Source organism: Oryzias latipes, chromosome 10 (genome assembly GCF_002234675.1).
Source record: "Oryzias latipes chromosome 10, ASM223467v1".
NCBI lineage: Eukaryota > Metazoa > Chordata > Actinopteri > Beloniformes > Adrianichthyidae > Oryzias > Oryzias latipes.
Genome location: NC_019868.2, coordinates 28,394,967 through 28,409,403, shown reverse-complemented (window position 1 = coordinate 28,409,403; position 14,437 = coordinate 28,394,967). Strand labels below are relative to the sequence as shown.

General features: G+C 40.4%; 1 protein-coding gene across 2 annotated transcripts in view; it reads left to right on the top strand.

The window, feature by feature from the left end:
• LOC101173638 (5-hydroxytryptamine receptor 4) overlaps positions 1–7,764 on the top strand; it is a 180,681-nt gene extending 172,917 nt beyond the window's left edge. For both annotated transcript variants that reach the window (XM_011480564.3, XM_011480562.3), the window contains one exon: positions 7,088–7,764. Coding sequence is in view for 1 of the 2 variants with exons in the window: in XM_011480562.3 (XP_011478864.1) it covers positions 7,088–7,178 (91 nt within the window). In the remaining variant the exon portion in view is untranslated. The remainder of the gene's footprint in view (positions 1–7,087) is intronic.
• Positions 7,765–14,437: the final 6,673 nt, after the last annotated feature.

Sequence of the window (14,437 nt, the reverse complement as noted above, 5' to 3'; positions counted from 1 at the left end):
ATCCAAGAGGCTTTGTCAATTCTGAATTAGCTGGGCTAAGAGCTGGTATATATATGTGTCCATGGGGGAGGAGTCAGACCTGAAACTGAAAAAAATGAAAAACTTAAAAGGATTTTCAAACAACATAACATCCCAGTTCATCTCAAACCAGTCAATACCCTCAGACAAAAACTGGTTCATCCAAAGGACAAAATTCCCAGCTACAAACAGAGTAATGTTGTGTACTCTATCCACTGCAAAGAGAACTGCAATGAACAGTATATAGGAGAAACCAAACAACCTCTACACAAGCGGCTTTACCAACATCGCAGAGCCAACCCAAGTGGACCTGAGTCTGCAGTACATCTCCACCTGAAGGCCACAAACCACTCTTTTGAGGACAGTGAAGTCCGAATTCTAGCCAGAGAGAAAGGATGGTTTGAGCGAGGAGTGAAAGAAGCCATCTTTGTCAAGAAGGATAAACCTTCTCTTAATAAGAATGGTGGGCTCAGGTTTATTCTTCCATCCATCTACGGAAGTGTCTTGAAACCTAAACAAACCAAACCAGTTCCAACTGAGTCGTTAACCGCTGAAAGAGAGGACCAATGTGGAGAGTGAGTCACTGACTCTCCAACCCCCAGCTGAGGACAAAGGACTATTAACGACCCGAAACCATGTAGGCTAACTGGACAATACCTCCAGTTTCAGGTCTGAGTCCTCCCCCATGAGCGCATATATACCAGCTCTTAGACCAGCTAATTCAGAATTGACAAAGCCTCTTGGATGAGAGGTGAAACGTCTTCTAACTTTAAAACCAAGTCCAGATGACATCCCCTAAACCTACTACAATGGAACCAACCTGGATGAATGAGAGTCTTCATAGACACAAAATGGGAAGAGAAAACTTTTGTTTGAGCGATCTTCAAGACACACGCCCCCAGGTGAAGTCTACAACCTCCACCAAATGTTCAATGACCATTGACCTCAGGAAGAGGCCACCATTTTGACTGGGAAAAAAAAAGAAATGACACAGCTAAACATGAAATAACCAGCTCTAAAAGAAGCATTTATCTGCAGCTAGTCATCTGTCCGTCATGTGGCAGCCTGTCTCTCTTATTTCACGATCTTTCCCCTTTTTAAGAGCCGTCTGCTCACAGAGGAGGAGGATCTCTGCTCTCCGCGGCAGGAATGTCCATTATTTTAAAACCTGCGTTGCTGCTGGTTAATCCTTCAGGAGAGCACGGCTCTGTCAGACTCTGTATGACGACAGGAAACAAAGCGAGGACATGTGTGCAGCGTGTCGCCTGCAGAGGTTAATCCTCAGGTTAATACAGCACCGTAACAGAACGGCAAAGCTGCTTTTTCATGAGGCTTAACAGTGAACGCCATTAAAGTAACATGAGATGGGATCATGTAAAGCTCCCGTGTGTCGTGCAAAGTTGAGCTGTGCATAAAATCCTTTACATTTATTCCTTAAATATTTCAAGCACAGATGTTTCATATCGATGTCTGTTTGATGAAAGCATTTAGGAAACGCAAACAAAGGCCATGGAATAACTTCTGTTTGTTTTTTGGGAGCAAAAATCAGATTTTTACGTAGAAAGGAAGATTTTCCACTTTTTCAACCCTAAAGAACATTTATGATCCCGTTTCGGTCAGCGGCGGTTCAACAATCCAAAAACAGAACTCCTTTCTTTAAAATAATGTTGATTCATGGAAATTCAATTAGTAAGAAAGTACATAAATTAAAACTCTACTCAAGTACTGACAATTTAAACATATTTGAGTATTTTTTGTAAGTTATTTCTGGCACTTTTTTTTTTTTTTTTTAGATGTTTTTGTTGATGTTTTGTTTTTTCTAGAGTAGCTGAATGCTACATTATGGTACTAGATCCAAAGACATGATGCATGTCTACCAGAGAGAGCTTCTAAGAAGCAACACGTAAAACAAAACAACTACAATTAGGTGCAAAGATCCTCTATTGTGACAGTCATCGCACTCCAACAACAAAACAACATTTTTTAATCTTTTTACTTTGTCCTTCATTATTGAAGATGTTTCACTCAGTCCTGTATTTTTATTTTTATTTTAAATGACATATAAAAGGTTTAACCTCGTCATGCATTTGTTTTTTTAAGGTTCTTCAAGGTTCTGGAATCAAAGCTAAACTCTGTTAAGGAAATGAACAGTTAAAAATCTTTATACTAATCTGACAATTAACTTTTTACAATTATTTGACAATTATCAGGCAACCACAGAATAAAATAAAGAATTATTATTAAGAAAGTAACTAAATGAATTTAGACATATGTAATTAAGTAAAATATATTCTATTTCAGAAAAAATAATATAAACTAATATCAGGCTACGGTCCCTAACCCTTGAGTTGTGGACCAGTACTGACAGCTGTCCATGGGGGCAAAAAAGAAAAAACTCACAACCAACATTTTATTTTTTAATCTGATTTTGAAGGAAGTTTTATTTTGGAAAATTCCTGGATTATCTCCACAGCATCCGACTGCTTGACGCATGTCAAGTCGCTCTGTCACGTGTCAAAAATCCATCCGCTACTTTCTTAGTACGGCTGCACCGATGGTTAAACTGAAACCTCCAAACTAACAAAGTTAACCAAAGCAAACGTGTTTGTAACGTTTACTTTAGCAGAAAAGAATCACAGAGGAAACGGAAGAAGAGCCTTCGACTTCAAAACAAAAGGAAAGCTGCATTTAACAGACAAAAACCAGGACTTTGCTTTTATTGTGACAGTTGCTCCTACAGACCATAATAATCATGCAGAATATTCAGCAACCAGCTGTCAAATTTCAAGACAATGCTGCTTATAAAGTTGTTTATTGTTGTATTTGGAAAATACCAGTTTTAGTGACTTTTTTTAATTTCATTTTTTAATCAAATTAGACGAGGCTGAAATTTTTAGCTTCCACGATGGTGGTTATGGGTTAAAGGAAAATCTACGGTTTTCTACAGGAAATCTAGTGAACAAATAAGAGTTAAAGCAGCCCACATCCAGTTACAACAAAATGAAATGCAAACATTGTGGACTGAAAAGCCTGAAACAATCGGCATCCGTGATGACTGTTGCACGGCGCTGATGTACACGGGAAAACTGACTTCCTCCACATGGCAGATCAAAATCTTCTGTTCTTGTCCAAAGTGTTCGCCAAAAGCACTTCACCAAGTCGAATGTAGCATCGAATATGCAGAGATGTTTAGTCTGCATGTTATCCGGGCCTTCTGTGCCTCCGCCTCCCCTCTGGCCTCATTAAACAAATCTCTCTGTGAACGTCTCCCGCGCTGCCAGCTTGTGGCCTGTTGGCTCAGCTGCGAACAAATAAGGCCGCAAATAAACACAGGCCGGGTCCAGCCGCTCGTCCTGCTCCGAACCCTGGCTCCGTCCAACACGTGTGAGAACGTGCTGCGGCACCGGCTCCTCTGCTGCAGACCGTCATGACCTCCATCTGCTGGGATCTGTTTTCTTCTGTGGTGGACAGAACCGTTCCCGTCTTCACATGTGGTCCACATTAGGGCCCGTTTGTGTGCGTCTGCTATTGAGCGATGATGATCTGGAAGTGGAAAACAAAGCTCCTCACGGTGATTGGTTGGGAACACTTCCATTTGTTTTGTCACGTGCAAATGAAGACTTTTACCTAAAGGTAACACGAGTGAATTTGAGATGCTGACGCCATGAAAACCTCAAACTTTCAAAAAAGAAAACAAGTCACAGAGTTCCTGCTGATACTGATGTGAACTGAATAAAGATTGTTTTTCTGGACGTCATTCTAAAACGTTGGGAGACTTAAACCTAATATTCACACAAAAAATCGGAATCTAAATATTAAATTATTGATCTATGATCTTTCAAAGAACTGTTTGCAGAAAGTTCAAATGAAATGTGTTTCAAGGAAGAGTGCAGATGTAAACCTCTGAATAAAAACTAAACAAATGCAGGTGGGTCTGAGTGTTTCAGCTGATCTATGGCTTTCTGCAAGTCTGCTCCAGATCTGTGGGGCATAGAAGCGTAGGAACTTCTAATGTTATGCCCTAGTTACAAGCCTCTGTCCAGGTGCTGTGGGCTTTTGGGTTGTCCGGGTCCTTGGAGGGTCGTATAGTGAAGTTCTTTCTTGCAGTTCCCTTGAGGCTTGCACGGCCACCTCAAGGGAACGCCATGAAAATGGACGAAACCATTGTTGTGCGTGTGGTAAGTGTGTTGTGAAGTTTTCAGAAGGCTAATATCCCGTATGAGGAATGGGTGATGCCGCGGTGCGGTGCCCTAACACCGTGCGTTATTATTGCGCTCTTTACATGCAATCATTAGTTATTTGTGCATCAGTTATATCGTTTTTATGTTATATGTGCACCTGTATACGCGATATAAAAGTTATACATCGGTGGTTCATGCGTGTAAAGTCTGTCAGACGTGTGGAATGATTACAGAAAGACACAAATCTGTGTATACATCTCACGCACACTTGTGTAAGATTTACATAATAATTGCGTATAAATGATGTAAAATAAATTAAACTGCATAATTCTCAACTGACCAACAATTTTAAACAGCTCAAAACCGAATTCCCGTAAAGACCCTCGATGGACATCGACATCGCACATCGACGAATGACTAACACAAGAAACATTTATGAACTACGTATATCGTGCATGGATCACGAAAGCCCGACATTTCATACGTGGAAAATGTGCAAAATTGACATAGTGTGACATGACCTTAACAGTAATCAACTCGGGTAAAATGAACACATGAACCAGTTTTCCCAGGTCCTGCTACGATATCAGATGTTTAATCTTTGAAATATTTTTGAGATGATATTATACTGATTTTGTTGCTGCATTTATCAAAACGTAGGTCTTTGTTCATCACTACATCCAAGTTTCTGGCCTGGTTGGTGGTTTTTAGATGAATAGATTGAAGGTATGTTGCGACCTTCAACCATTCCTTTTTAGCCTCAAACACAGTAACCTATGGTTTGGTTTTGGTTTAACTGAAGTAAGTTGTGACACATCCAGCCATTAATGTCCTAATTACCAAGAGCCTGTAGAGCAGGGGTGGGCAATTCCAGGCCTCGAGGGCCGGTGTGTCTGCATGATTTCCAGACATCCTTGCCCTAATCATGGCTGATTACCTGGTTCAGGTGTGTCCAGCCAATCAGAACATGCCAGAGCAGGGTATGCTGGAAAACATGCAGGAATGCGGCCCTCAGTGCCCACCTCTGCTGTAGAGGGCTGCCGTCTCCTGAAGTCACTCTGATATACATCTGTGTGTCATCTGCATAGCTATGGTAACTACTGTTGTTGTTCTTTACTAACAATTGAGAGTAAAGGGGGTTTTGTTATAATTATTCTTGTTTATGTTGATGAAAGTTTAATAGAAGATTAGCTGCAGGCTGCCTAAAGCCCCCTCCTCCAGCTCTGAGACCTCCAGGACCAAACCTGACTCTCCACTCGCTGAAGCTGCAGAAAGTGAGGCTGCTCTGATGATCTGCACTTTCTCTTGGGGAGCGCTGAACGCTGGCGGCCGTCTGCATGGCCTGTTTGACAGCAGGAAGTGCCTTTGGGCAGGAAAACAGCTTGATGTGGTTTGAGGCTAAAGGACAGCTGAGAGGAACAACGTGAACAGATCTTTTTCTTCAACACGTACGCCCTTTTGTGTGAGAGGAGATCAAATAAAGTTGAATGTTGTCATTGATGTCAATTGCGTTCAGTAGTTTGTAGAATTCAATTTTTTTGCAAGCAAAAGTCGGTTTTCGTTTAAATTTAGCTCTTTTTTTTACACAATTCTAATCCTGAAATATACATAAAAAACAGTGGTTAAAAAGGTTTCAACTAATTTTGATTGCAATTTCAATTTTCCTTTTTTTAATCATATTCAGTATTTTTTACATTTGTGGATATGTTTCATTGTCTTAACCATTTTCCACGTTTCCTTTGGGATTCCTCTGGATGCTGTTTGCCACAGCAGGAGGCAGCTTCTGCAGCAGAAGGCCTGCAGGCTGCAAACACAGCTGTTTAACACACAGTCGGTGTTAGAAAGCAGAGGGATTTGGGGATTTTGGTACTTTTATTTCTTAGATAATAGCAATGCTGTAATCAGAAACCCTCTTGTGTGTAAACATCAACCCCTGCAGTGCAGAAGCTGCTAGTTTCTCTTCAGCATCTAAAGGCATTTTAAGGTCGACTCGTCTCCTGACTCTTTGATCCATTCATCTCATTGTTCCAGCTGTGAAGGAATTTTGACACTTAAATGTTTTATTGTTTTCCTCCAGGACTTAAATATGGACTTGAAGGGATACATCAAGAATTTAAAAATTTTTTTATTTAATTTTTTTAATTACTAGACTTATTGTTTTGTTGATCTGTCTTTGGGCCGGAAGGAGGAAGATTTCTTTTAGTTACCTATTAGCTAGTCGAATATGTTAACTATTAACTAGTCAAAGATAGTTAACTATTAAAAAGTAAAATATAGTTAACTATTAAAAAGTAAAATATAGTTACCTATCAACTAGGAAAACATAGTTATCTGTTAACTTGTTAAATATAGTTGCCTATTAAGTAGTAAAATTTTGTTAGATATTAACTAGTAAGATTTAGTTTAACTATCAAACTACATTTTTGATCAAATGTCATTTATATTTCCATTAAACATCCGTTCATGATATACAGACTACTATTGGAGTATTTGTCTGTAGTATTAAGCTTGAAATATCCTGCGCTGATCATAATAATAAGAATCAATCAAACACCTGATCCCTAATTAGGATCAAACATTTGATTCCAATCAGGAAACTGAGTCACTTTGTTTGATTTCCGATCGGATCGGGACATCCCTTGTTCCAAGCTGCTTATGTGATAAAAAAAACTTTACCAGCCTTAACTGCATTAATCTTTAGTTGCAGTTTTTTTGTTATAGAAATTGGGCAACGATTTGGTATGGGAGGTTTTTCTGGACATAAACATTCATAGATTTTTATAAGAAAACTGAAAACCCTTATTACTTTGTTCTCCTCAGAGTTTCACAGCAGCTCATTCTTGGTAGATCCTCATCATTCCGCCTTTTCTGCTGGCGTTTCTCCACAGGTATTCTGTCCTTCACAACGGGAACCACAAAGAGCAGGAGAAGAAGCCTCTGCACCCAAACACAGAGTCCTCCCACGAGTCCTGTTTGTGACCAACGGAGACTCCGCTGTCACCACTCCGACAACCGGGGCTCCCACAGCGCCGCCGCAGGCCGCAAGGAAACACGCCGCGGCCGTCACACATCCAGAACTGGAATCAGAACCAGAACCCAGAAGGTGGACTGACAGGATCTCGAGGAGGACTGACACATGGCTGCTGGTGTTGATGCTCAGCCAGAACCTGAGGCAGGTCTGTTCAAGTGCAAAGGGGGGGCTGAAAAGCAGCGCCCCCCTGGAGCTGGTTCCCTGGTCTGCAGGGTTCCTGCAGAGACTGAGCTGGTCCAGTCCAAGTCAGTGGAGAGCCTGGAGCTGTGCTGGACTTCAGATGGGACTCGTGACTGCGCTGGCAGACTATTATGTAGCCAAAGTGATTTTCATACCCATTCAGTGGACCTAATTCTGTTAATGATATGATGCTCCCTGTTGTTTTCCAGCAAAGAAAGATGCAAAATAGATTTTTAAAATTGTTTCTTGTAAACTGAGACGAAGTTCTTGAGGAGTGTCGATGTCCGAACGGAGCGGAGGAGGCGTCTTTTTGTAAACATCACATTAAACATCACACGTCTGCTTTGACTCAAAGCTGTTTGTCTTTCTTACAAAGCTCTCTTAAATCCCAGTGGAACTGAAAGACACTATAAAAGAATGTTGGGGTTTATTATCCCGGAGGGCTGCTGCCCACCTCACCCCCAGCATCCGACCCCAGCGACTCTTCAGTTAAGAGGATCAGAGCATCTTTGTGCAGACGCTGCTCCACTCTGTCCACGTCTGAGACTTTTGCGTCACCAAAACACCAACAGTCTCATTGAGCTTGCAGCCAGCTCTCTTTGAAATCTCGTATTTTCTCTTTTTTCTCGTCTCCCATTGGGACATGAATGCAGCATCTCTGCTCAGGTTAATTCATTCTGACTGCTGCCACTTATGTCCATGAGGTGTCTTCATTTACACTAACTGGAAGAAACCTGCCGGGATTTGAGCTCTCCGGATCTCTGCTGTCTGCTCCTTCAGAAGCCAAAGTGAACAATGTTATGTTATTTCTGACATTTTTTCATGTAGTCCAGGAAAAACCAGAATAAAGTGAGGGAGGGGCAGAGGATGCTTTTATAATTGTTTCAATGAAAAGAAGTGAAAAAAAAAAACTTTGGAGGAACAAAACTCCTAAAATAGCCATAATTTTTGCAATTTTATTTACTTTAAACTAACATTATAAGTCAAAGGTTTTTAACATTTACAGCAGATTTTATGATGACTCAAGAGCAGCCATCAAAAAAAGAGAAAAACACAAAATTCTAGTAGAAAAAGCAAAAGAATATAACACTTTCCTCTGTTACGCTTGTCCCAGACCCCCCGGGCCCACAGACCAGAACCGCTCCGTGGGACAGTTGGTACCGGACTGCAGAGAAGAAAAACACACAACCAACATTTTTTTCCCGTTTTTTTTTTTTTTATCTGATTCTGAAGGAAGTTTTATTTGGAAAATGACTGATTTCTGTCGACCACATCCGACTCAGTTGTGTCGCGTCGTTCAGTCACGTGTTTTTAAATCCATCCGCTGCCTTCTTGGAGCGGCTGCTATGACAGCAAAGTTAACAAAAAACAAACGTATTTGGAAAAGGAAAGCCACATTTAACAGACAAAAACAGGAAACTTTTCTCCAAATATGGATTAATTGTGACAGCTGCTTCTACAGACCATAATAATAATAATAAGGCAGAATATTCAGCAACCGGCTGTCTAATGTTACAAAGATGCTGCTAATAATGTTGTTCCAACGGTGGATTGACGTTTATTATTATATTTGAAATATAACACTTTCAGTGACTGTTTATTTTCATATTTTTCCTTAAAAATTGGACAATTCTGAAGTTGGCATCCACTTTGGCAGTCATGGGTTAACCCTGTGCTATCCTAGGCACTTTACCATTGGGAGTTGGGTCATCTAGACCCACTAGACAGTGCTCTGAACCTTTTTTCTTCAATGATTTGTGATCCTCACTGGTGTCCATGGATTACATGAAATCTTTCCACCTTTATCCACCTTTTTCATGGTAGGGAGAACACGTCAATGGAAGGGGGGGGGGGGGGGTCATCTAAGATAGCATAAGGGTTAAGAGAAGATCTGTGGGTGTGTCCAGTTTGGGTCCTGCGATGGGAAAAGGTGGCCGGATCCTTTGTCGAGGGGCCGGGTCGGATGTTACGGCTGGGAATTTAGACGAGTCCAGCCTTTAGATAATTCCAGCCGTTACATCAGCGAATGTCACGTCGCCTAGCAACCGCGAGTCGCGAACAGAGAGGAGTAGTGAACCGGGCGTGGAACTGGAAAACTTTGGTCTAAGGCATGTTGCACTTCCGGCTGAGACATAATCACTCAAAAAAATTAAATAAAAGCTGAAGCTTTAGGAATTACCTAATTGCTTTAGCCAGTTTTATGGATATATTTTGTACTTCATTACAGGTTGTAAAATATACAATAACTGCAGTAAATGCTTGGGTTTGTAGAGTGTAAAAACAGTCCTTTTTTTTGTTTATTTCTCACGTTATTATAGTAAATGTAACTGTGTATAAGTACCTTTCCTCTTTTGAGAATGTAAAAAAAAAAACTATAGTCTAGTTTTTTATTATTTTATTAATCAGACTACAATAGTGTTAAATGTAAAATGTTTTAATGTTATTAACAATTAACTCCTCTCATTTGAATTCAGTAAAAGTTTAAATATTTTGTAATTATCATATCCTGTCGTGGTTTTAGGTTCTTTGCCTTTGTGTTCTAGTTGTTTTTTGTTCCGTGGCGTTTTGAGTTTAACTTCCTGTTTTATTTTGTAGGTCTTCCTGTTGTGTGCTTTGGTTTTGAGGTTTACTTCGGTCCCCATCTTTCCTGATTGGTTCCACCTGTGTCTCGTCTGTCTTGCTTGTGTTTAAGTCTTGTCTTTCCCTTCCTCCTGTGCTGGTCTATAGTTTGTTATTCTGCTCTTCCCCTGTTTTGAGTGTTTTGAGTGTTTCTAGTGTTTCGAGTTTCAGATTTCCTGCATTGCAGTGGTTTTTTAGTTTGTGTAGTTATCAAAGCTCCTTATCCACCTGGAACTCCTGCCTCCTCCTCCTCTGCGCCTGGCTACTCCCACAACCCCCCGCCGTAACATATCCACCTAAGTATAATCATGTTTTTAAGCCTCATACAAACTTCAAACCATAACTTTACACTAAAAAAGGATTTCTTGTGTGTTCTCTTTAACCAGACTAGACCTCTGTAGTGCCGAATCTATGGATAATCTTTGGTTGTGGAGCATCCATCCACAGCCAGCCCTGCAAACCCTTATGATGGACAGTTAAACCGCATCCTGAGTCTCTCAGCAAACCAGCCTGCAGATGTTCCAATCACCAACCACGAAGTTCCAGCCCTGCCCACCATCTGTGTCGACCAACTTTGCAAATGAAAGTGTTGCAGTGAATTCACGACAATTGCTGGTTTGGATGAATTCATTTATTTGCATTTTATTGATTAATCATTTTCTCTCTTTCTCTCTTTTCATTTGCTGACCTTTTTTCTCTCCAAAAGACTGAAAGGTCTGTCAAAAGTCTCCCTCCTCTCTCTGCAGCCTCATTTTCTCCAGGATTGTTATGAAAAACACACAAAACAAAGAGGGAGAGATAACAGAGATGTTTCCTCTAAAAATGTGTTTCACATCAAAACAACAAAAGGCTCTGACTCTACTAAAAATTGATCTGTTTACCTTCAAGCCACAGCAGTTGGAAATTTGGCAGCACTGAACAGATGATCGTTCTCTCCCCGGAGCTTTATAAAAGCTGCTGTCTGTTCTTTGGTTCTTTAAAAGATATAAAATTAAGTTTTAAAATTATTACGTCTGCATTAAGAAAGAAAAAAAACACAACAATGGAGGAACAATTGTAGGATCTAGCGTACGAGCCGAGACCGCTCCAATAAACACTTTTATTGTAAAAATGTAACTTTAAAATGTTTTGTATTAATGATCAAACTATTAACTTATCACTTTAAAGTGTTTACTTACATTTAAAGTTGTAAATATCTCCGACTCAGGTTCCCGCTTCACAGTCCGCCATTGTTGTCAGAAAATCTCCTGGTTCAGCTGCAATGCATCTTGGGATATGGACAGCGTGGAAGGAAACACCAGACCAATCGGGAAGAAGAAGTCCGACTGGCTGAGAAGCCAGTTTTATGGTCATGATAATCTTGTCTCTCTCTGTCAAAAGCAAACTGCATCCACTGCTCCCTGAAATAATAATAATAAACTTTATTTGTATAGCACCTTTCAGGATAAAAATCACAAAGTGCTTCACAGTAAAGCATGGTAAAAAACCAAATAACATTGCCTTCAACCTGAGTTTTTTGTGTATGTTTTTTCTTCTTCCAAAGTTTGAGATTTTGGAATAAGATATTGCTTCAAGGTTTCCTTTGTGAGCCGGCTTCCTGCTTGTTGTTGTGCGGCATTTAAACAGTCAGATACCAAATTATGATTTTAAAAAATTAATGTCCATAGTTTAAAGCATCTGAATGTTTCTGTTTCTACCCACAATCCTCTGCTTTTTGGGCTTATTTCATGGTGTTCTATCTACAAAGAATCCAACCATTTTTCATTTATTTAGTTTTAAATGGGGCTGAGTTTTATAATTCAAGTGCAAATTCACAGCTGTTTTGTTCGACGCTTGAATATCCTTAAAAATGCAGCATTAGTCTCTTGTTGGTTCCTATTATTAGTGCTGAATTCATGGAAAATGATTCCAGCAGGCATGAATGCAGACGAAGCCGCCGTGGGGGGACTTTAATACCGCCGCTCAGTATGTGTGGGGTAACTGCTACATTCCCGGGGGGTTCAGTTCACTTTATGATGCTGGAGGATTAAATGTCAGTGAGGGGCTGACAGTCATGCAGACGAAATGCTGGAAGATGCTGCATCTGCTGCAGAAAAAAGAGGAGTTATCACCTGTGTACCTGCACTAACAAACAGCACCGGGTTTGTCATGCAAACTTCAAATGCTCTACAAAAATAAAACGATTTTTTTTTTAATTGTTTTAGCTGAAGTTGAAAAAAAGTTATTACTTTTTTCAAAGATAAAATTTGAAATTCACTGGCTGAGAAGAAATTTTGAAAAATGCTTCCATTTGTTAATTAAGTCCAAAAAAAGTTTTTTCTTCAACCCTTTTAACACTTTAGACCTGATGGTTCAATTCCCTTCGTGACCTTTAGGGTGATTTTCTGCCCCTTCATATGAATGATTTATGTCTTAACTGAAGACGGGTCATTTGCATGTTTTGTGTTGACTTTGCAATCGTCCATCAGAAGGCTTCCCTCCGTCTCGCCTTTAAATAATGTGACCTTGAGCTCCACATTGGCAGAATAACTGAATAAAAACAGGCATTTAAAGAGCATTAAAAGTGCTTTCCTCAGGCGTTCTCCCTGTGCACACTGTGTTTTTTAATCGATGTGATGCATTCATATTTTGCTTCCTCTGTTCCGTCTGTCGGTGACTCCCGCTTCTGCTGGCAGTTTCCATGACATCTGCCCGTCTCCAGCTGGGCGTGAGTCGCCGTTGAAGGCTGAAGAAGTTTGTGCTGCTGCGTGGGAAGCTTCTTCACAGTCTGACATTAAGAAACTCAAGCCGCCCGCCTACCTTAGTAAAGAGATATTACCTGCAAATGGGAGAAGAAACATGGAGGAGCAGAAAGCCTGTTGTAGTGGAGAACACGTGAGACATTTGCCATAAAACGAAGCAGCTGCATCTCAGAAAATGGAGGCACTTTCAGGTCAGAAGTCTTCTTTTTCCGTCTCCACTTCAAAGAAGTAGTTTCCCTCCACCTGTGAAGAGATCTGTGAAATCCGGCATCGGGCTTCAAAGCCTTGGGCTCATTAGAGGGGCTTCTCTGAGCTTGATACCTACATGCCATGGTGACCTCAGAGTGCTGGAGGTGTGACCTCCAAAGGTCTCGCTGGATTATTTGCCAGAGATGAAGATTCCCAAACCTGGACAGTAGGGAAGAAACTTTCCACTTAAATCTGATTAGGGACAAAAAAGTTGCTGTCATTATCTCGGAAAGGAAGAAAAATAGTCTATTTTTTTAAACTACAAAAATTTAAAAAGGTAACTGGATTTTGAATTTTGATGTACGGAGCCCGTGACCTGACATGGGTAAAAAAAATAATTATAATTCCCATGGATTATTATTTTTGTTAAGGAAGACGTGTGTAGCCCTTGTGCTATCCTAGGCACTTTAACATTGGGAGTTGGGTCATCTAGACCCAATAGACGGTGTGCTGAACCTTTTTTTTCAATGATTTGTGATCTTCACTGGTGTCCATGGATGACATGAAATCTTTCCACCTTTATCCACCTTTGTCATGTAGGCTTAATGGCCGACGAAGTGTGAATTATCACTTTTTAATGCACGCCGTGGAGCCGAAGCATCGGACGGTTGCTTCTGCAAAGTTAGTTAAAAAGTGATAATGCACACTTTGAAGGCCATTAACCCGCTTATAACATGGTCACTTACAAAAGAAATAAATATTAACCAGTTTTTAGTCATTAATTATTAGTTTTTTTTCTGATTTGAAGTGGACTATCTGTGGACTATTTGTTACGTGTTACCCCTTGTTACTTGTTACCGCTGCAGTCAAGACTCTGCGATATAAAGCAATATATCAATTCTGATCCTCCCGATGGGTTGAATAAAGCATCAGTTCAGAGCGAAAGTTCACCTCTTACCGCTGGTTTTTGTCCAGATGATGAAGCTAAAGGTTGTTTTAAAGAAGCCGGCGCAGTGATACAGAAGAGTTAAGCTAGGTGACCAGAACTTCTTCGGGAGTGCGCTCATCACTTTTTAATGCACACCCAGCACCCAATCAGAATCAAGTATTCACCTGGACCATGGTATAAGGTAGGGATAACACATCAATTTTTGGGTGGGGTCATCTGGACCCCACAAGATAGCACAAGGGATAAAAGGAAGGAAAGTTCTGAATTCATGTTTTAACATTTTGGGTTGTAGATGCAGCAGTCAGAGAGTCCACCGGACACATTTTAGCATTTTAACAGAAAATAAAGACAAGTGAATACTCCTGTTTCCAGTTTTTTCAGAACTGTTGTACTTGATCGTTGTGGACGAATGAAAATCATGACATACCTATCCTTGTTAGGTGTTTGTCACAGATGTGTATTCTTAGTAGTGGTATGCTGTTGGATGCACAGTCTGTGCATTATTTTCATGTAGACCAGTCCCTACTAT